Here is a 22,696-nt window from a genome sequence, read left to right on the forward strand (position 1 = left end):
TATGGATCAACAACTTAAAATGACCATTCCAGTAGCTACAGACTGTATGTGCATACATTCATACTCATGCACAAATCCTTTGTGTACCATGTGTATGTAATGTATGTGGGACATTGTTATTTTTCTACATCCGTTCTCCACATGCCGTAACACACAAAGTACAGAGCCCCCCACCCCCACCCACCCACAAACAGAACATCTCAGACTTCAACACGTAATTTCTGACATCTTTAGTAAAATGCACCACTGGTAGATCACATACACTTTTGCCTCATGCAGACGTGTGAATACAGAGCTGAACAGAGTGAGGACAGTCATAATGTTCATAATGTATCAGAGATACTGTGCACACACACATACGTACAGGAGGCACAGAGCTAGCCGGACCCTAGCAAAGCAACACATTTGTATACACACATTTACACCAGCTCACACACACACACACACAAACACACACACACACACACGCATAGACCAACAGTCTCACGCACAGTAATGCAATCACATACACTCAGGTACACGCACGTATGCACAACACACACACACACACACACGCACGCGCACGCACACTCAAATGCATGCAGCCACACAACAGTTATAACATACAGATTGTACAGAGAAAGAGAGGGGAGGGAGCCTTCCAGAAAACACTTACATACATCCTAACATGGTAACTCTCTCGCAGCAACCTATAAAATCCTGAGTGCTGATTTAACTGAAGTTTTTTGTACTCCCAGGCTTAAATCAACACTCAGCATTTTTTACAGTGCAAGCAGACCATGGAGAACACCAAGTATGGTTGACCTACCAGACTCCCACCCCCCAAGGGTATACATATAAAAAAAAAAAGAGGTGGGTATGAGTGTGTATGTCTCTGTATGTAACTTGAGAGAGGGAGACAGACAGACAAAGAGAGAGAGAGAAGACATCACAGGGGATAGAGAGACCGCTACTGTTATGTTAGGAGAGAAGGAGAGTAAAGCCTAATTTATGCTCCATCACACGGTCGTGCCGCTTGCCGAAAATTGGCGAGAATAGCAGACCTACAAGATCACAACGCGTCACATCTGTGATGCGCTGTGTGAGCTTGTAGGCCTGCTATTCTTGCCGCACGACGCCGTCAAGCCATGAAGTATGAATGGGGCTTAAAGAGAGACCTTGAAAGCGTTGCACACTGTTTGGCTGTGGTAGCAGAAGTACTGTAGTAGTAGTAGTAGTAACTGTAGTAGTTGTGTGAACTTACTGCATCATAATAGCGGTCCATAAGTGCTGTTTTGAACTCTTTCTCAACTATTAAAGTTGACCAGTGAATAGACCAGAGCTCTGTGTGTGTGTGTGTGTGTGTGTGTGTGTGTGTGTGTGTGTGTGTGTGTGTGTGTGTGTGTGTGTGTGTGTGTGTGTGTGTGTGTGTGTGTGAGAGAGAGGGGGTGTGTGATGGACAGTAGAACAGGACAAGGTGGTATTGGTCATTCACATGCTGTCTAGTGAGGTGTTGGTGGGGATACAGCCTTTGATAGAAGAAACAGTAGGGGGGGGGGGTAGTTGTGACTGGTTTATTTTACATGCATGGTTGCATCCATCCATGTGTCCATTCATGGGTGTGAGTGTGTTTACCATCCCTTACCAGATGGGATATTGTGTGTGTGTGTGTGTGTGTGTGTGTGTGTGTGTGTGTGTGTGTGTGTGTGTGTGTGTGTGTGTGTAAATGCGTGTTCACGTGCATTTTCTCTTCAGCAACAAAAACATGGCAGGCACTAGAACCGAGAAAACACACCATCACAGATATTCATTTTTGTTTTTTCTCAATGATTCGTTGTTTGTTAAACAATGGCTACGTGCGCGTTTTAAAATCTTTCCCAGGGGGTTCCCTCGCTGCATGTCGTCATGGCTCACTTCCGATTGGCTCAGAGACACAGAGGGATATGCCCCATCGTTGGACGTTCCTCCTGTGGTTGGACAGGTGAAGTTGTCATGATCCCAACACTCATCCAATCAATCAGGATAATTAAAGCATTTTTTTTCCTTCTTCTCTAACATAAGTCTGTCCTTTTCAGTTTTATTCTTTTCTCTCTTTTTTATGTTTTATTTCTTTTTTCCCCCCTGTTATATTTCTTAATCCAGCGCCGGGGGAATTTAGAGTCAAGGGTGGTAGGGTCAGCTTGTGATTGGTCAAGGAGATGATAGGGGGCGGGGCAAGAGCTGCGGAGGTCAGCCGTTGATCGGGGGCGGGACAAGCGGAGGCAAGGTTGAGCTGATTGGTTGATTGACTCGTTAGGATGACTGCGGAGGGTTGCAGGTAGCAGGTAACGAGGCTCCATGCTTCTATCATCTGGCGTAGTGCTTGATGTAATCTTGAACCTTATTCCGAAAATCCTCCTGGAAAGGAAGAAAAAAAACAGAAAACAAAAGCAGGTTAGAACAGAGATAAGTGTAAATCTACCGGTATGTCATATAAGTGTCCACAAGATTTTATTATACCTAAGAGGATAAGCACTTTTCAACAGACCGTCTTCTCAGTAAGAGACTCTCAGGTTTAGAACACTTAGTCTAGAAATACGGCATTGCAGTACTTAAGGCTCAAAAGCAATCAGGTCTGTGTTAGAATAACAACACTTGTCTGCTGTATTCTGCCCCTTCCGTGATATTGTGCGTGCTGAAGAGTAATGTCTTTTTATCCTGTTTTTAATGTATTTTTCCTTCCTGTATTTTAACACGCTGTTAATGGCTTTTCCATCTTGCCCAGGGAGGGCTGCAGTTGTAAAGTATCCTGCGAGCTAATACTAGCACATTCACAGCAATGTCAATGACTGTGCTGCCCCGTAGAAATTAGCCTGTCATTTCTTTTTTTAAATAAATACAAATTCAATTAAATGAAAGAATGAGAGAGGGGCAAAGGGTAGGCAATCGGACCAGTCAATCAACAAATTGAACCAACTTTAATGAAATGTCTCCATGAAGACAACACATGTTAAAAAACCTCATCTGTGCTGTATGGCTCTATGGTTATGTTTCTTTGGTCACGTCCCCTCTGGTTGTTCTTAAGGCTCTTGCCATCCTCTATCTGTCAAGGCCTTTCTCCCTCCTGCATCCTGTCCCTCCCAGTGGTTAATGGTTATTTGCCTTCATTCCATCCTACCTGTCCATCCCTCTCTACCTCTCCCTCTCTCCAACTGCTGTCCCCTTCTGCCCCCTCCCCCCATCCCTCTATAACCCCTGGTCATCTTTACACTTGTTCTATCCATATTATGTGGCCCTTTCTGTCACTCCAAGCCCTGTCCGCCCCTCCTAAGAGAGGTGCCCGCTTCTCAACCATTCTATCATTCTTCCTCTGCTCCATCTTCTGATCTCTCCATTCCTCCTGGCCCTGCCTGCCCTCATTGTGTCCTTATTCCCATCCATCTGTCAACCTGTACTTCTGCGTACAGTACTCCCGTCTCCTTCTCTTCCCTCCACCGTGGCTTTTTCCGGTTTGTCTTGCCCTCTGTCCATTCCTCTATCACGTTCTATTCTTATCTTCCCCCTCCTCCCCTCCTCATCAGATCAGCTTGGTTCAGGGTGCTTCGTGAGGACACACTACATAGTGACTGCACCCGTTATTCAAATGTTTGTTATCGTTTCTCATTATGTATGTATTTCATATGTTGTTATCAGGGCGTCCTTGAAAAAGAGAGCTTGCTCTCAATGGGCTTCACTGAATAATTAAAGGAAAAAGAAAGCTGCCACCCAGACAGGCATGTCTCTCCCTGCTGGTCTGGGCTTCTAAGGGGGGGGGGCTCTGAATGGACATGAACAGGGCTGGTTTAATTTGACTTCAACACATCGGGGTTGGAAACACATCGGGGCTTGCCCAGCCTTTCTGTCCTTGTGTCCATCATGCGCTTTACACCATCCTTTTGTCCACTGTCAAATCTTACGTCTGGCGTTGCTGTGAAAAATGCTCAGCCATTGATTTGATATGACTCATCCCTAACCCTCTTACAAAATTATTTAAAATGTAATTTTCACGCCAAGGCACGAGTACATTCTCCACTAATCTCATTAATCCCTTGCTTCTCCTGTCATGTCAAGTAAATTAACCAGTCAAGTTGAAATGATCCACTTTTCTTCTTCTTTTTTTCATTAAGAAAGACGTCCGGAAGTGACATGTTCACAATGGAGACTTGCCCATAGATATACACATAGATGCCGCATTGGCTGTTTCTGTTCATTGAAACGAGGCGTCTAAAAGGCAGCCATATCATCGGCAGGGTCAAGCCATGCCTCCTAATGCATGTATGCCCCATGTACCTGTATGTCTACAGAAACAGGAGGTCTCTCCACAATCAATACTAGAAAAGGACGCTCCTCTGAGCGCATACATTATCTCCGCCAGGGCTGTGTATGTTGTGGCCTGAAGTTATCAGGATGTGCAAGCTGGGGGGGAATGGCATTTGTACGACATACAGGTCAACATATTTGTAGTGACCCCTATGGCCAGAAGTGATAGAGCTGTTAGAGGTAAGCACTATAGAGGTCCCTCAACTTAAGGGGTCATTTGCCAATTACAAGCAATATCAAAACCTTGTTTGACCATCATCATCACATGACTCATAAGATAATTTGTACTTAATTTGGTGAAATTAAATCAACGGAAAGTGGCCTAGTATAGTTTAACCCATTAACTGCCAGTGGTATTTTCATATTTTTTTAGCCAGTGCCAGAGTTTTTCATTGAAAAAAAAAAAAGTACTCAGGAGCCGAGATACAGAATGTTTTAGTTTTAAGTTAACAAGGAAGTGGATAGGAGTCTAGATCTTCGAAAAATCATATCTCCTTGGTCTTTGGGTCAAATTGGAAAATAAATAAATATATATATATATATTTTTTTTAGTTCACGTAGATCTACGCGATTGGCACGTGGCGGCTTTAAATAGGTTCGCGTAGATCTACGTGATTGGCAGTGAATCAGTTAATCATGGGGCTGATTAAATTTTTTTGGGGTGGAGTGTCTTCCATGGCCTACTGGGAGAGTCCATCTAGTTGCTGCGTTTTTTTCACATACTGTATGCTATTGCTCTCATTTCTTATCTCGAGGCTGTAGATGGCATAGCCATTAACTTGGGCTGCAGTGGCTTTGTTGACATTACATCCCGTTTTTCAATCTACAGAGCAAAAATGCATGTCTCAGCAGAAAGGCGTCTCGAGGCATTGTAATTGGGGAGAAAATCCATTGGGATGACTGTGGACAAAGTATAAGAGAAGATGCATGATGAAAGAAAATGGCATTTTAGCGAGGGCCATTCACTGGAGCTTTTTTTTTTTAAATACTATTTTCTTTATCCAAGAGATAGCAAATCTGCAAGCTTTCAATGTGCTGCACTGCGATGCATTGAGCTTGTACAGTAGGTCTGCTATTTTTGCTATTTAAAATGCCAGTTTTTCTATAATGACATGCCGAAAATAGGGACAGCAGATTGAACGTGGTTAATCACCCCCAACACTAAATATCTCTCATTTATGAGTAGAAACATAGCAACACCATACTGTATTTTAAGCACTCCCAGACAACACCACACAGACAGTAATGATACACAGCTACAGCATTATCCTCTCTTTTATTTAACCCATTAAGACCTGAGGCGATTCTTTAAAAAAATCTAGATCCTAACAGTTTTTTGAAAAAAAAACAAACAAAAAAAACAAGATTTTTCAAAAATAGCAGATCTACAAGCTCGTAGCGCGGCACTCGGTGCCGCGCCATGAGCTTGTAGATCTGCTATTTTTGAATAGCCAAAGAAATCTAAAGTGACACAGATACGTTCCAGGTATTAATGGGTTAAAGACAAGTCATTTAATGTTTCTACATCGTTGTGTGCCACCTCCTAACACACACACACACACACCCCCACACACACACACACACACACACACACACACACACACGTATCCCTCTTCCTGTTTTCCTTGTGACTTCCCTCTCTCTCCTGTCACCATCGTGACCGTCTTCCCTCGACCGCAGGGCTCCATGCAATTAAACCATGTCCATGTTCCCCTTGTAACATGAACCTTCACATCTCATTCTCCCATTGACATCAGTCCACTGATTTACACCACGACTCTGGTAGACAGTCACGCACACATTCCTGGGGGCTGCTGTTTTGTCACCAAGGGATGAGAGTTGTCACCAAGGGATACGAGAGAGAGAGAGAGAGAGAGAGAGAGAGGATGTAGAAGCATGCAGAGAAGCTGCCAAGAACACCAACTACCGTAATTTTCGCACTATAAGCCGCACCTGAATATAAGCCGCAGAAGCTAAATTGAATGATTTGTACATATATAAGCCGCACTGGACTATAAGCCGTGGGTGTAAAATCCATAGATTTAGGAGGTCCCCTAGTGGCCGTTAGCTGTAAAAATCCATAGATAAGCCGCACCGTTATATAAGCCGCAGGGTCAAAAAAAATAAGAAAAAAAGAAATATATATATATATATATATATATATATGTATATCTGCTATTTTTGAATAGCTAAACCGCAAACAATCTAAAATGACACAGATGCTTTCCCCGTTTTAACAGGTTAAAGGAAACTCCCTGCTTTTTAATATTTGTGCATCACGCCACCATGCTTCACTGCAGTCATTATTAGGAGGTAATTACAGGAACATAAGCAAAAGGGGGAGACAGGTGAACTGGCCCCCCATTATCAACAGTAAGTGACCTTCACAGTAGGTCGGAGAGGCTTATTGTCGGTATCAGCCAGAGTGCGGGAGTCTAACCCCTGGGAGATGGATTGCTGAGGTGGAGTGCAACACCTACCATCAGCTCCCAAGTACTTACCGCACGACTTACTACACACACAAGCCACGCTACTCATACGCAGAGTTGGCGGTGCCTGGGATCGACCTTTTTGGTCGAAAGGCGAGTGCTCTAACCGACTGAGCTACCCGGGACACTAGACCTTCACAAGGCTGAAATTAATGCTGGTTCTTTGTCATTGTCTGCGTCAGAACCCCTGTGTAGTGTTTAATGATGTCCTCCTCCATCACCTTTTTTTCTATATGCATACATTGTTTTCTATTGTTTTCCCTTCCTGGTTACAAAATATTTCAAGTTTTGGCTGAGACGACAACTTGGTATCTTCAATAGTTTGAGGGCTGCAGGTAAAGGTTTGCAGCTGATTCAAGAGATTCATTAACCAGTGGTCTTCAACAGGGGGTCCGCGACCCCTAGGGGGTCCGCGAAGGTACTGCAGGGGGTCCGCGAAATTGTTGTTTGATTAAACAATATATATTTTTTTTTTAATTAAAAAAAAGTTTTGTTTTTTTTTAAATCCCCAAAATGTCAAATTGAATAGAGCAGGCAATATAAAACACAATTTTATACATAAATATACAATATATGTGGTAGCCCCCCCTACCCTACGAGGTAGGGGGTCCCTGCTACATCTACACATCAGTTTGGGGGTCCCTGGCCTGAAAAGGTTGAAGACCACTGCATTAGACTCCAACTATCCCTCTGCTGACGCACCTGCAGGTACAGTACAGTATGTGCAGGAGCTCTAGTACTTGCAGTGCAACCTCTTCAGAGGGACCGATATGTAAAGCCAAGAGCAAAGTGCTCTCCCTGTGGGGCTGAAAGGCAACTTCATGCCCAGACTGCGGTGGGCCACAGAGTGGAGAAAAGACTCGACTGAGGTTCAAGTGGTCAACATGACAGGAGCGACGGGGTGGTAGCGGTGGGCCGATGGAGAGGAGAGGGATAATAGGGTAGAGGTGGGCAGGCAGGGGAAGGAAAAGAAGAGTGAAAGGGGAGAGGAAGAGGAAGACAAACCTCAGGGGACCTCTGTACTTCCCTGCGTTGCACGATCATGCACACACAACCCTTTCCTCTGGCATAACCTCTGCAGGCTCACAAAATCTCTGGCAGTGAGCGTATAGGCACGCGTTGAGGGGATCATACGTTTTTAACAGCCCCTGCTGTTCCGCTTGTTAAACTCCCCATTATAAATATGGCAGCTGTTTTCTATGACTGGCCGTTAAGCCGATTAGCCTTCCTCTTTGTTCCCTTTTGATGCAAATCCCAGGACTATGTAGAAGGTATGAATGTAGAAGGAACACAGAGAGGTGAAGGACGAGGATATCAGAAGACATTACGCAGGGATTCTGACGCAGACGATGACAAAGAGCCAGCGTTAATTCCAGTCTCATGAAGGTGACTTAGATATGGGGGCTAATTCAACTGTCTCCCTCTTTTGATTATGTTCCTGTATTTACATCGTAATGATAATTGCAGTAAAGGTGGCATGATGTACAATTATTAAAAGCAGGGAGTGTCCTTTAGAAACATGTTTGCCTGCGTAGCCATCAACACAGATGGTCATTTCTGAGTGTCACACTCACACATGTTATCCTTACCCTAAATGTGCCTACACCAAAATTCTGCGTAAACAGTAGGTCTATGGAGAGCTGATGCAAGGAGCAGACTTGCAGCAGATATACAGAGATTGATAGGCCTTCATTAAAGCCTGATTCATACTTTGTGTTGGTGTTCGTTGCCGGAAAAAAAGCCCATCTACAAGCTTGTGAGATTTTTACAAAAGGAGGTCATAACAGCTCAGAATATCTCAAGAGCTTTACATTACATGGAGATTCAGTCTGAAACTGTGACATTCAGGGGACACTGGCGTGCAAACATCCATGTAAACAGGGACACCGTAATTTCCACTTCAGATTATGGCTTTCATTGTGAGCAAAATGAAAGATATAAATCATTATTTTGGAGTGGCTGTTTTTTTGTTTTTTTTTCCTCTGGCCTGTCAGTCTCTTCTCTCTTTTTCAAAACCCACAAACAACGGTGGCAGCAATTCTCTGTAGTCCTAATTATCTACTCACACAAACACACATGTATGCACAGCACACGCACTTTCAGTCACACACGCACGCACGCACGCACACACACGCATTCACTCGCACAGGGACACTTCCTATCAGCCACTTGGAATACACAATGGCATCCATCCATAGCGGTCATTCAAGGAGTTGTACTTCAAAGCCTACACACACACACACACACACACACACACACACACACACACACACACACACAGTACATGTACACACACGGTTGCTTGCAATAGCTTGTCCATGTTCTCTCGTCCACACATGAAAATAAACATACACACACACACACACAGTTGATTGCAGAAGCTCTAAAGCCTGATTTATGCTTCGAATGAAAATAGCTGATCTACAGGCTCACAGCGTGTCGCATCATGATGCGTTATGAGCTTGAAGATCGGCTATTTTTGGTGCACAAAACTCCCACGGGCAAAACTCTGTGGGAGGGAGTTCAGGGTTGAATGAGTCCATGTGTTCAGTCTCTTCCGACTGCAGAGAATCACAGGAGAAACAGAATGGAGGGTGGGGGGACGCACACGCATGCATGTACGCCGCACAAACACACACACACATGCAAATACAGTACACACGTGCATGTACGCCGCACAAACAAACACACACGCAAATACAGTACACACAAATGTGCGCACGCACAGATGAGGGCGCGCACACACACACACAGGAAGTGAACAAATAACTGCGTTGTCAGTGCAGCTGCCAGTGGCCACAGGAGAGCCCGTCATGCACTCACACACAAAGAGACAAACACGTACACAGCTGTCTACACACCAACAGGAAAACATCCACACACACACACACACACACACACACACACACACACGTCATCTCAGTCCTTTCTGCAAAGGACCATGTTCATTTTACGCAAATACTAGAGCCAAGGGAGATCATACAATTGGTCACTCGGCACGTATACAGTAGCTAGAGAATCACTCAGCGCACGCACGCATCAGTGTTTGGTGTCCGTTTCCAATCTTGCCCATCTAGGAGTTTAGCTAATGCTGACTGTAACTGATGCTTTGACAGATGGCATATTGAATATGTTATGGTATGTAATGTTTAGCTTCATATCTGTATGGAAATGTTTTTGGATATGTATGTTTTTTTCCATGCATCTTTGTATGTATTCAGCCAGAAGTAATTTTGACTTCACGTTAATGAGGAAAGATAATTCCACGTCGTCGCCAGCAGCAGGCGTAAACACAGCAAAATCCTTAGTGTTTGCACTGATCTCCTAATGGACCTTACGGGGGTCCATTTGGTTCTATTTATACACTCTTTGGATGATTTTACTGTGCAGAGAATGACTAATAGAAAACCACTTGAGTGGAGTTCAAAGCCCCAGAGAGAACGGCTGCCCGTTAGCGATGGGGTATAATTGGTGAGGTGAATAAATTAACAACTAAACAAAAGAAAAACAAGTCTCCCTGTTTGTAGCAACAGCCAGGCTTCAGTGGCTCTGGTGGACACGAGTGCATACAGTGTGGGAGTCACACAGCATATGAAAACTGTCTGTTGTATAACCCTTTAAGACCTGAGGCGATTCTTAAAAATGTTTTCTAAATCCTAACAGTTTTTTGAAAAAAAAAAAAAAAAAAAAAAATCAAGATTTTTCAAAAATAGCAGATCTACAAGCTCATAGCGCGGCACTCGGTGCCGCGCTATGAGCTTGTATATCTGCTATTTTTGAATAGCCAAAGATACCTAAAGTGACACAGATGCTTCTCCAGGTCTTAATGGGATAAGAGGGATTTGGAGGGTACTTTGAGTTACAAATGGATAAATGAACGCAGGATTTTTACAGTGTTATGGTTTAATGAACTCTATGAGAAATTCATCATTGGAGGATTCAGAATGTTCTTATTCTGGGGTGTCTCAGTCAGTTTAGTGCACAGTCACGGACCATCAGTGACGCTGAAACGTTTTCATTGTAGTGAATCATGGGATCCCACGGGAGGTCATTCAAGTGGTTCCCAGGAAAATTGAATGGGTCGCTAATATACTTTAGTCTTTGATCTCAAAGGGTTATAATTATAGTTATATTCATATATGTTGAACTGATCTGCAAATGTAATAGAAAATTGCCAAATATGAAAATTGTATTCATAAAATAAAACTATATACTGTCACATCATCATTTATCACCTAAAATTAGAATTAAAAAAAATATATGTATACAACATAACGTATACCAGTAATGGTATATAGAACATATAGTATACAATATCTACTGCATACTATGTTGTATATCTCTACTGTCCGGCAGGAACCAGCAAACTCCAAAATGTTAATTTTTTCAGGAAATAAAAAGAAATTGAGTTAGGAGGTTTTGTTCATCATTGATAAGAACAGCTGAATGGACCTCCAAGCTCACAATGAGGTTGGAGGTCAAAAGGGGGTGGAGCCCTGGAGTCTGCAAAACCCAAAAAAAGTTTAGCAGAAAATGTGAGGATCCAATGGAGTTAGCTGGTTTTGTTAGAAGCGCTTTTTAATGCTTTTCATTGGTTCAATATTATTTGACCAAAACACAGACATAAAGGGTGTTCAATGGCCCTGATTTATGGAAAAACATGCAAAAGGGTCAAAATGGAGTTAGCTGGTTTCTGCCGGACAGCAACGATATCTAGCTCAGAGCAGAAGATATAACAAAAGCAGAAGCAGAGATAAATACAGACAATGTACTCAATGGAAGGCTGTATTTCGATTTCGGTGATTGCACAGCTTGCTAAATCATGGCATAAATGTTCATGCTTCAGGTCGCTGTTATGTTGAAAAAGTGCCACCCCTCGCCTCTGCGCAAGATAATAATGCTTCAACCTGGTGTGATGTCGATGTTTGTTACTCGCAGAAATACGTCCGAGTCTGTGCAAAATGCTGGCGTCCACTTGAATGATTTCAGATTTGTTCATAACGTAGCAAGGTAAAGTGGGATACGTCCTGTGGATGCATCGATGGTTTGTTTAATACATCCTTTCTTAATGATATGCATCAGGGACGCGGGATACGCAGTGTTCAACAGCACTGGACCATAGTCCTAGTGGGCGTGAGGACCCGGGTCCAAATCTGACCCCTGTCTTGTCTTGCAAGGGGACAGTAAATTGAAATCAAGATCAAATCAGTCCAAGCTCTCCTCTCTCTCCGCCCTTGGTTTCCTGTTCTCAACACTAATCTGAAATGAAGCATTAAACAAAATATATACCGTATATATACTGTATTTCTAATGTGACTTTCACCAGTGTAACACGGGATTCACACCGGCTGCGGTTGCAATTTCTCTCTGCAAAGGATACCTCCCTCCGGACCATTATGGCAACATTATTCATGGCAAACTTGAATGATTCAGATTTCATACAATAGTAATTATTCTAGGCATGTACTGCCTCATGGTAATTTACATTATGGATGCTCCAGACCACTTAAGCTTTCACTTGCATTAAAGTAGTGGGTAAATACTAGTTCTTCATCTTACAAATGTGACATGTTTCCATTTGAAATGCTTCTCTCTCTCTTACACACACACACAAACACACACACACACACACACACACACACACACACACACACAAAACAACCATCGTAATTATGCCCTCACCACCAAGTGGACTAACAGCATGACACCACACACACACACCTACCTAAATGGTCCAAATGGCCATTATCACACGCTGCAGGGCATAACCCAATGTATCATGGGAAAGGGTATGGGTCAATTTTATTCCATATGTACCCTCATCAGAGTAAAATGAACACTAAGGATTTTACTGTGTGTAGCCAAAGAGCACCAAAGGTGAAATACTGTGGAAAAGCCTTATGTGTGGGCTCCAACAAACTTGTTCAGTAGCATCCATGCTGTGTCACATTTAAGCCTGAAATGTACTCACCGTTGTACTGTCATGCTTAAAGGTAGTTAAAACAAAGTTTTTTTTGTTAAAAGGTTAAAGCACTATATTCTGATAGTATTCATTGACAGTGTTTGTTCAGTAACACGAGTCGCCCTGTCTATCCAGCTGTTTAAACACAAAATAAATGTTCAGGTGGGTTGCAAAATGGCAGCCAATCAGGAGACAGTACCCCTTTATCAGCTTCATTTTAATAGTGTTCGAGTTCCAATTTTACTGCTCATTTATTTGTGTCATCACTTTGAATTTCACTTGTTTCATTTGTATCCTGTCTGAGTTCTCTATCCTGATTAGATAAAATTGGTATCCAGACCTTAAAATGCATTTTCTGTTGAATTAAGAGCTGGAGAGACATGGAGACATATGTTACTGAACAAACACTGTATAGCAATGAGTACAATCAGAATATAGAGCTAATTAACACTTATTTTAACCAAAGACCAACCAACACGGTTGTATGACGGTGCATAAGTTTGACATTATACTTCCAAGAAAGCAATTACTGCAAGGCAAGCAAATCCCTAGAGTACTTGAGGCGACTTCCAAACACTTTCTGACAGTTTGATTAAACTGATGACGCCAGAAGTATGATTTGCAAGATAGAAAGTACACTAAGTGAGGTGAGAGAGAGGGAGAGACAGACTGGAATAGAAACAAATGAGTCAAAAAAAAAAGAAGGAAGGAACGTATCGACTGTATCCTTTCAAACCATCTTACAGAGATGTTTGGCACTGAGCCCAAGGTTGGAATTTGACAACTTTCATTCCCACTCGGACACAAAAAAGTCAAAAGGTATATTGTCTTGGGGAATTCAGTCCAGAACTCTGTACAGTTCCTTAGCAAACAAAATGTTCTTGAAGACAGTAACAGCAGCCTCTGCATAATTTGAGGTGTTTGGAAAAACCTGACCAGTTAAATGTGTTTGTATTTTCTTTAGTAACTGATGTTTTTTCATGTAGAAGAAGCTTTTGCTGTTTTCATCATGTAAGGAGTATCAATTCCTTTGAAAGCTTTGCTCAAGGATGTAAAACATCAGCATAAACACAAAGACACTAACCAAGAAGACATTTTGTGTTGAACTACGAAAATACTATTCTAAATTCAGGGGAGGTTCGTAAGTGTTTACAGTATTGTGAAAATACAATTCCCATTTCCACACAGACTGCTGTCCAATAATGAGCAGCAGTCAGCGATAGACAGACAGCGACATCAAAGTCATTACAGACAGACAGCTTACTACAAGAACAGCAGCCTCCCAGCTAAATTAAACAGTCATTCTGGGAATGTGTTCCACTGCCGTTTTAATGATTTCCTTCAGTGGACGTCTCTTAATCAACAACGGTTTTCCTTTTATAAACCGAAAAAGTAATTAACTTACCTGGAATAGCCTAAAGCGATCCTTTCTCCCTTAACGTAGACTACGGCTTTTATTTTGATGATAATATTATAGATTCCGTGGCAACCAGAAACATTGGACAATGATTGGGGGAAAGAATCTTTAAGAATGCCAATTATTTTAAAGTTGACCAAGGAATGAACCAACTGAACACAAACTCAGTTCTTTTCCATGTTCACACTGAGCTCACGACTGAGCTCTAGAGCTCATATTAGTCCACTGTGTGGACTAATATGAGCTGAACAGTGAAAAAAATCACTATAAATCCTGAGTGTACAAATGTTACAATTTGTACACTACCTGTGTTACAAATGGATAAATGAACCCTGAGCATTTTAGTTTCCTTATTGTACCAGATCAGTTAATTCCCTGCACTCTCACCTTGTCCCTCAGGTGATGCTCTGCAGCGTCGATGTTCAAAGGGTCATCGAAATTCAACAGGTCCTGCAGAAAGCATGAGAAGGTCACAGAAAGAAAGTGACACAGCAGGAGAGATTAAGAGAGGGAGACACGTGGAGAGGACAGGGGAGGTGTTAGAAAGACAGACAAGAGCAGGGAAATGTAATCTTGTGTTTTGCCCTGCCAGGAGAATCTTGCCAAAAAGGAATGTCATTAATATTGATTCCAATTGACACTTAACCCATTAAGACCGGGAACACATCTCTGTCATTTTAGATTTCTTTGGCTATTTTTGAAAAATCTTTTTGAATATATATTTTTAAAGCGAACATTGGTAACTCAAATCTTTGCTTCTGGGGGGTACCTGGAACTAAATATTTTGATATGGGGGTCGGCGGCCAAATACATAATAATTTTGGGGGTCGTTGACATGAAAAAGTTTGAGAACCGCTGATATAGAAACATACGTTTTTCAGAAACCTGTTAGGATTTAGAAGACATTTGTAGATGCGTTCCCGGATTGAAAGGGTTAAGGGTTTACTTACTAGCTTCTGTTACAAACAATTCTGTAACTCACACTCCTACTTGTTCCCTTGCATGCACCCAACCGGCTCATCACCTTAAACACACCCTGTAGCCAATGGAGACCAGTATTGTCACACCGGATTTAGCAGCGGCGACAAATAAAAAAATATATTGTAATTACCCTGTTGCCGTAGAGACGGCACGCGGGGAAAAGGGATGTGAAACGTGGGGGTGTCATTAGAGAGATAAAACGTCGGATATAGATAGCCCTACAGCTCGTTTCCTGATTAGGAATAAAGATTGGGAGCATGACAGGCGCTTGAGGCCCATCACAGCACTGTGCTCAGGGACCTCTGCGGTGGTTTACACAATCTGATTACTTTACTGGGCAATTATTCAGTAATGATTTAATTGTATATGTGTATACCCAGTAATTATTTAATTGTGTGTGTGTGTGTGTGTGTGTGTGTGTGTGTGTGTGTGTGTGTGTGTGTGTGTGTGTGTGTGTGTGTGTGTGTTTGTGTGTGTGCGCACATGCACGTGCGTGCGTGCATATATATACATACACACACACACTACACACACACATTTCTTGCTGACATGATCTCCGAATCAAACCTTTCAAACAGTTTCTAAGTGATACAACATCATTTCTTTCAAAACTACAGCATCTGAAATCTGAACACTGCTAATACCTCAACTATGGCTGTCCTCACACAGCCCTGTCTAAACACATCAAGTTACTGTAACTGCAAAAGTGTTCCAGCAAAAATCTAATACAGTAAATGTATTAAGGCATTGAGGCTGCACGATATTAGGAGAGCATGCGATATTCGATAACGTCGTTGAATACCTCGATAACAATATGAATCACAATGAGTAAATGCAGTATCTAGTTTTAATGTCTTTCTTGCTTCAGTTTAATCAATTATTATTGATTACATTTAATTATTCAATTATTGCAAACTAAAGAAATATTAATTCAATTCACGAACTAATATTTATAGCCTAACAAAAGGCAATATAATGCCTCTGAACTTTGACTTTCAGTTGTATTATTGCACATAGCCTAAATGCAATAATAATATTAGGCCTTCCATACAGGATGGAAAATGATATTGTCCTTTTGGTTTTGGGGAGAAGTAGAAGTCAGTTTCGTGAGGGACTACTGGGAAGTAGCTACTTGATAAACAGAAAACGTTCAGTTGGACTTGGACACACACGACAAGACACCAAAGAAAGAAACACGCACGCACGCACACGCACGCACGCACACACACACACACAAACACACACACACGAGACAAGACACCAAAGAAAGAAACGTATACAGCTGGCGCTGATTGTCTTTGAAGATAATGTTACATGCACCTTTGGGTTGAAAACATATGCACCGAGAGAGATCGTTACTCTAATCTAGCAAATGTGTGTGTGTGTGTGTGTGTGTGTGTGTGTGTGTGTGTGTGTGTGTGTGTGTGTGTGTGTGTGTGTGTGTGTGTGTGTGTGTGTGTGTGTGTGTGTGTGTGTGTGTGTGTGTGTGTGTGTGTGTGTGTGTGAGGGGGGGGTGCGAGGAGAAGGGACTCGGCACAGTAGCAGCTGTGCTCAACTTCATTTCTACTTCTCTACTCCATGGTGCATTACCGATGGGATTGCTCAATCGGCGACTAGACATAATAATATGCCATTTATCGCAGTAATAAGCCGTCTTTCGCTGTTCGTATATTTGCGCATGATGATATCGCAATGAAACCCGTCTGGTTTTCCCTATCAGCTAAGGGCATGGAGAGTTCTCTTCACAAAGAGATAGAAGATCGTTTCCCCTTAGGAAAGGGATTATGGCTGTAAATTACATGAATACAGATGTTCACCGCAGAATAGGGACTCTAGAGTTTGTGGTTTTAACTCTATGGTTAACAATAATGGCAAACAATGTTAGATAAATAAAATAGCTTTTAGAAGAAATGCTGCCTTGCTCATCAGTAAAAAGATAGCAACCTGCACATTGTGCAAATTGCAGGTTGCTTGTGTCTATGCCAAAGCTATGTCATATAAAGTCCAAGTATATTTTCAGGTAATTCTGTCTTTCACAAAATCAGGTCCCATTCTGTAATATCACACCAAAATAAAAATTTCAAGCAAGTCTGTCTCACACAAAATGTTAAATAATTTAAACTTACGGTGAACAAGGAGTTTAAGCCCCAGACGACGTCCTGCAAAACAGAGCACAGAGCAGAGTTATTGGACATTCAGGAAGACTATTTGGTGGTGGACAATAAATAACAAAGTACATTTACTAGAGTACTGACCTTAAGTAAATGTTTTGAGTATCTATTTGTATTTTTGGATACTTACAGTATGACTTTCATTTTAATACTTTTTAAAAGCATGTACTTATGAAAACCTAAGTATTTTGTAAAGAAAGTACTCAAGTATTTTAACTCAAGTACATATTTGACTGAGAAACTTTCACTTATAGTCGAGTAAAATTTTACCAGGAGTATCTACAGTATAACACTACTTCAAGTACTGGGGTTGAGTACTTCGTCCACCACTATCCCTATTATTTCTACATCTTTACTTCATTTATATCCGTTTCCATTGTAGCAACATTTCACTCATTTCACACCAAAACAGTCACAATTTGATGTTTGTCCAAGTTAAACATATGTCAACGTACTGTATGAAGTGATGAAGTACGAAAATGCAGACAATATAGACATAGTGTCAATAAATAAACTGTTATGGTTATTTAGTCAAGTTAGGCACCTGAATAAGTAAATACATGGAAAATGCTGGACATGAGGCCCAGCTAGGCTCTGTGCATGACGTATACTTGTATAATGGGATGTAACAATAAATAATCTTGAATCTTGAAACCCAGAAATGACAAAGACATGATTTAGATATTTTAATTATGTTAAAAGGATCCCAGGCTAATAAGCCTTTTATGCCTTGATGCATTATAATTGCCCTCTGTAACTAAAATTATAAATTAAAAACACCTTCAATATTTTATTCATTTTAGAAATAGTTCATTTTTCACTCATTAGGGACAAGTTGATGATGTGATTTGTCCATGTGTGGTCCAGCCCTATGGAATGTATGGGCTAATAAAAAAAATACTTCAAATATTGCTTTGATTCTCATATTAACCGTAGGAAGTATTAAGTTGTTTTTTAGTTAGCACATGCATTCCATACATTCCATGGGATGGACCACACATGGATCGGTCCATATTGAGTGAAAGATTAACTATTTATAAAATAAATAAAATATTTTTTATTTTAGTTATGTAGGGCAATTATAATGTATTATTAAGGCATATAAGGCTTATTAGCCAGGGATCCTTTGGGGATATACTGCAAAAAGTGAATGGGAAAAAGGCAGCGAGAGGGACAGTGATAGAGCAAGAATGAAATCCTGAGAGAAACATAATTAATGAATAATACATTCACTAGCAGGAATAATTTATGACTATGTGGAATTCCAAAAGGCATGTCTAAGTATTAAGGGGACATATAACGTTTGATGTGCAGTGTCTGAAGTCAGCAGCTATGGTGGTACAAATAGTTTTAAACACTGGTGGTTAAATATAGCTGACTGGGCAAATCATTGTGTGCCTGGAGGTCCATGATTTTCTCTCAGTGTGGAACCAGAATTCAAAATACTCCACCGGTGTATCCATCTGGCTAAGTTGGAAATGCTTACCCCACCCACTTATGCAAACCTGTTGTACCCGTTGTCAGAGTACCCATTGCATCCGTCTGTCTGTGTCCCTTTTATGCCCATATATGGAGATTTCTGTATCTGTCTGTCCGCCCGTGTCCCTTTTATGCCCATATATGGAGATATCTACTGTATATCTGCCTGTCCATGTCCCTTTTATGCCCACATATGGAGATCCCTGATGTCATCAGATGATGCCCATATTATTGCCAGACCCAAAGGGTACGGCTTACATGAGGCTTTGTATCTGTTTCGTCCATACATGGCGTCCTCATTTGTCCTCCGGCCCCAGCCAAAAAAAAGTTTGTGACGTCCCCTTTCGTCACGAACTATTCATGACATCATGAACTTCAGTTATAAAGTGGTTTGTAGGTGAGTTACATACTAGGACTTCATTTTGGGTCTGGCAGAACCAGGTCTCCTGGTCTTGTTTTAAACACATAAACAATGTCTGGTTTATTTTTTTGAATTCTCACATGGAATTTGGATGAGACTGGAACCTTGCCTTTTTTCCTTTTATATTTGATATATTTAACTTCAATGTTATAATGGAAGTCAATGGCAGTCAGATCGGGCTGAAACCTTGGCCAAATATGGAGTCATTATGTCATAGTTGACTGACATCACATATTATGGTCACATGAAGTCTGACATCCACATGAGGCCACGCCCCTTATTGGACCCTGTCTTATTTATATTATTTATTTGTTGCTGTTGTTAGTCATGGCTTCCAGTTCCCACCTGATGTTGTGTGGGAGTTCTGATTGGTCCAGATCGTACTGAATAACTGCTAGTTTGCATAATGTCTTCAGACTAGGACTTAAGTCTAACATGTACAGGTCAGCAGGTCCGTTTTCTCCTCTAGAGAGGATGATACGATCTCCCACAATGCAACAGCACATCAGATACATCCCACACGGTCTTTTCCCTTTGGGCTCAACCCTCTTCCAGGAGAAGGTCTTTGGACTGAATTTCCACAGATCATTGAGGGTCGGTCTTCCACCAAATATGTACAGCTCTCCATTGTAGGTAAAGGCTGAATGACCAAAGCGTTCTCTTGGAAGAATCTGTGCAGAAGGTGTGTTCAGCCAGCAGTTGGTCTCTGTGTCAAACACTCTGATGTTGTTGCTAGAGGAGGCTACGCCCCCAAATACAAACATCTTTGTCCCGATGATGGTGGCAGAGTGACATGCAGGAACACGAGGTGGAGTGCCTCTGGTGTTAATTAAAGCCCAGACCATTGTGGTGGTGTCCAACTTGTACATGTCATTATGGTATACAGTCCCATTGTGTCCTCCATGGACACACATGACCTTCCCCAAGACACAGGCTGTGTGGTTGGTCCTCCTTTCTGGAACAGTTCCAGAAACCTTGGGCTTGAACCATCTGTGGGCGTCGACATCAAATGCATACAGCACGTTGCAGTATTTCCTTGTGTCATATTTATAACCCCCCCAGATGTAGATTATGTCTTCTATCAGCACAGCTGTGTGGCCGCCGCGATTGGATGGAACCTCAAGGTGACATTCTCCTCTTCCAGTTGTCACTGGGGTCAACTTCCTCCAGCGTAAAGCCACTGTGTTGAAGACGTGAACATCAATCTGATCCTTGTTGATGTTACGGTACCCTCCAAATGTGTAGACTTCGTCTCCCACGGCAGCAGCAGCAGCTATGTCCATCAGCTGACCATCTAACACTGGTAATGTGCTCAGATGCAGCGTCCAGTAAGACATTTGTCACAACAGCTCCTCCAGGGATCAAATTAGATTCTTCAAGTCTCGTTGTGTAACAGAATGGAGTCCTAAAGTGTGCTCTACCACTTATATTGGTTCAGTGGCACAAGTGTCATGCAAAGTTTGACCAATCCGCTGATGGGTTGGGCTAGCCAATCAAGGAAGTCGATGACTGTTGATGTCCCTAATATGGTAAATTGATCATCATAGCAACCCCAGCAAGACAGGCTCTACACAGCAGACAGACAGGCTCTACACAGCAGACAGACAGGCTCTACACCGCAGACAAACAGGCTCTACACCACAGACAGACAGGCTCTACACAGCAGAGAGACAGGTTCTACACAGCAGAGAGACAGGCTCTACACAGCAGAGAGACAGGCTCTACACAGCAGAGAGACAGGCTCTACACAGCAGACAGACAGACAGGGGGTCCTCAGAGTTACTACAGGGGGTCCGCCAAATCTTTGAGTGATATGATTTTTTTTTTTTTACATTAACCACTTGAACCCTAGTATCCCTTTTCTGAGGAGAACTTTAGCCAAAAATAGCAGATCTACAAGCTCACAACGCCTTGCAGCGCGAGAGATCGGCTTGTAGATCCGCTATTTTTGGCAAAGAGTTATAGGTGTAGTGGGAAAAAAAGAGCAGCACAAGTTTATCTGAAACACAATTTTAAACAATATAGAGGGGGTCCCTGCTTCATCTCTCTCTCAGCTAGCGGGTCCTTGGCCTGCATCGCAATGCGACGTGTTGTGAGCTTGTAGCTTAAAAAAATAAAATAAAAAAAAGCCTATATTGACATGGCCAAAATATGGGGCGGGTTTATCACCAGAGACATTTGTTTTATCTGCTCCTTGGAAATGCATGTTCCACACAGAGATTCCAGACTAATATCTACACAGTGATATTAGTCTGGCCATGCCAGGCTAGTGACTTAATACATTGTCAGATACTTGAATGTGTCCTTATATTATCATCACTTTACCCACATACATAGCCATAGGAAGTGGGGGTGCTGAGGGGGATGCAGCACCCCCTGAAAATAAAGTATGAAAAATCAAAAAATTATATTTAAAAAAAATTATAAAGAAAAAAAATCTAAACATTTTTGCATAATGTGCCTGTTGTGGTTGGTCGTTATTTGGGGGGGATTTAGTGCAATAAGTGTTCTGGAACCGAATTAACCAAAATAAATTAACAAAATAACCCCAGAAACCGCAAATCGCACGTGCATGCATGCGCATACAGCACCCGTAACCTATAAGGTCTTCCCACGGCCCTGCCCACATACAGCTCAAGTGGAGTTAGGAGGTTTTTTAACCATTAACCATTTCACTGCCAATCACGTAGATCTACGCGAACCGATTTAAAGCCGCCACGTGCCAATCGCGTAGATCTACGTGAAGTGAAAAACATTTTTTTTAATGTTTTTTTTTTCCAATTTCACCCAAAGACCAAGGAGATATGATTAGTTGAAGATCTAGACTCCTATCCACTTCCTTGTTAACTTAAAACTTAAAAAGTCTATATTTCGGCTCCTGAGTACTTTTTTTTTCCAATGAAAAACTCTGGCACTGGCTAAAAAAATATGAAAATACCTCCGGCAGTTAATGGGTTAATGTGGAGATATTTTTTTTGTCATTTTTTCGTGACAAATTGTTTGCCAGACCCAGAGGGTCGGCCTACATGAGGCTTTGTCCCTATTTCGTCCATATATGGGGATAAATGTCTGTCCGTCCATACATGGGCATAGACACAGGCTGACACGTCATGTGAAGTCCGGCTGATCTTATAAAGTACTTATTCTGGGTCTGGCAGAACCAGGTCTCCTGGTCTTGTTATTATTATATTATTATTATGGACATATCGGTTGGATCGGCAGTTCCTGGCCTTGGTTCACTTTAGGAGATTTGATATTGTATCTCGTTCTATTGGCTACATATCTTCAGTTCGTCATCTGTCACTCCCTGACTAGAGAAGCAGGGTACTGGCATTGTGACTATTCTTTACAGAATATTCCCACTGTGATATATAATATTTTGTTCATTGAATGAAAAAATTTAAGTTAATGGAAAACATGATAGACATTTGGTTTCTGATATTGAAACTGTGGAGGCAA

The 22,696-nt window shown here is 41.8% G+C and overlaps 1 protein-coding gene across 1 annotated transcript in view; it reads right to left on the reverse strand.

Moving 5' to 3' along the window:
- Window positions 1–215: 215 nt before the first annotated feature.
- Window positions 216–22,696, reverse strand: part of ube2f (ubiquitin-conjugating enzyme E2F (putative)) — a 65,068-nt gene continuing 42,587 nt past the window's right edge. Inside the window, exons 8-10 of the mRNA XM_080412744.1 lie at window positions 17,293–17,325; window positions 14,573–14,635; window positions 216–2,376 (exon numbers count right to left, since the gene is read on the reverse strand). Coding sequence (XP_080268870.1) covers window positions 2,326–2,376; window positions 14,573–14,635; window positions 17,293–17,325 — 147 coding nt within the window. The 3' untranslated portion in view covers window positions 216–2,325. The remainder of the gene's footprint in view (window positions 2,377–14,572; window positions 14,636–17,292; window positions 17,326–22,696) is intronic.

Source organism: Gymnoscopelus braueri, assembly GCF_963280865.1.
Source record: "Gymnoscopelus braueri genome assembly, chromosome: 18".
Classification (NCBI taxonomy): domain Eukaryota; kingdom Metazoa; phylum Chordata; class Actinopteri; order Myctophiformes; family Myctophidae; genus Gymnoscopelus; species Gymnoscopelus braueri.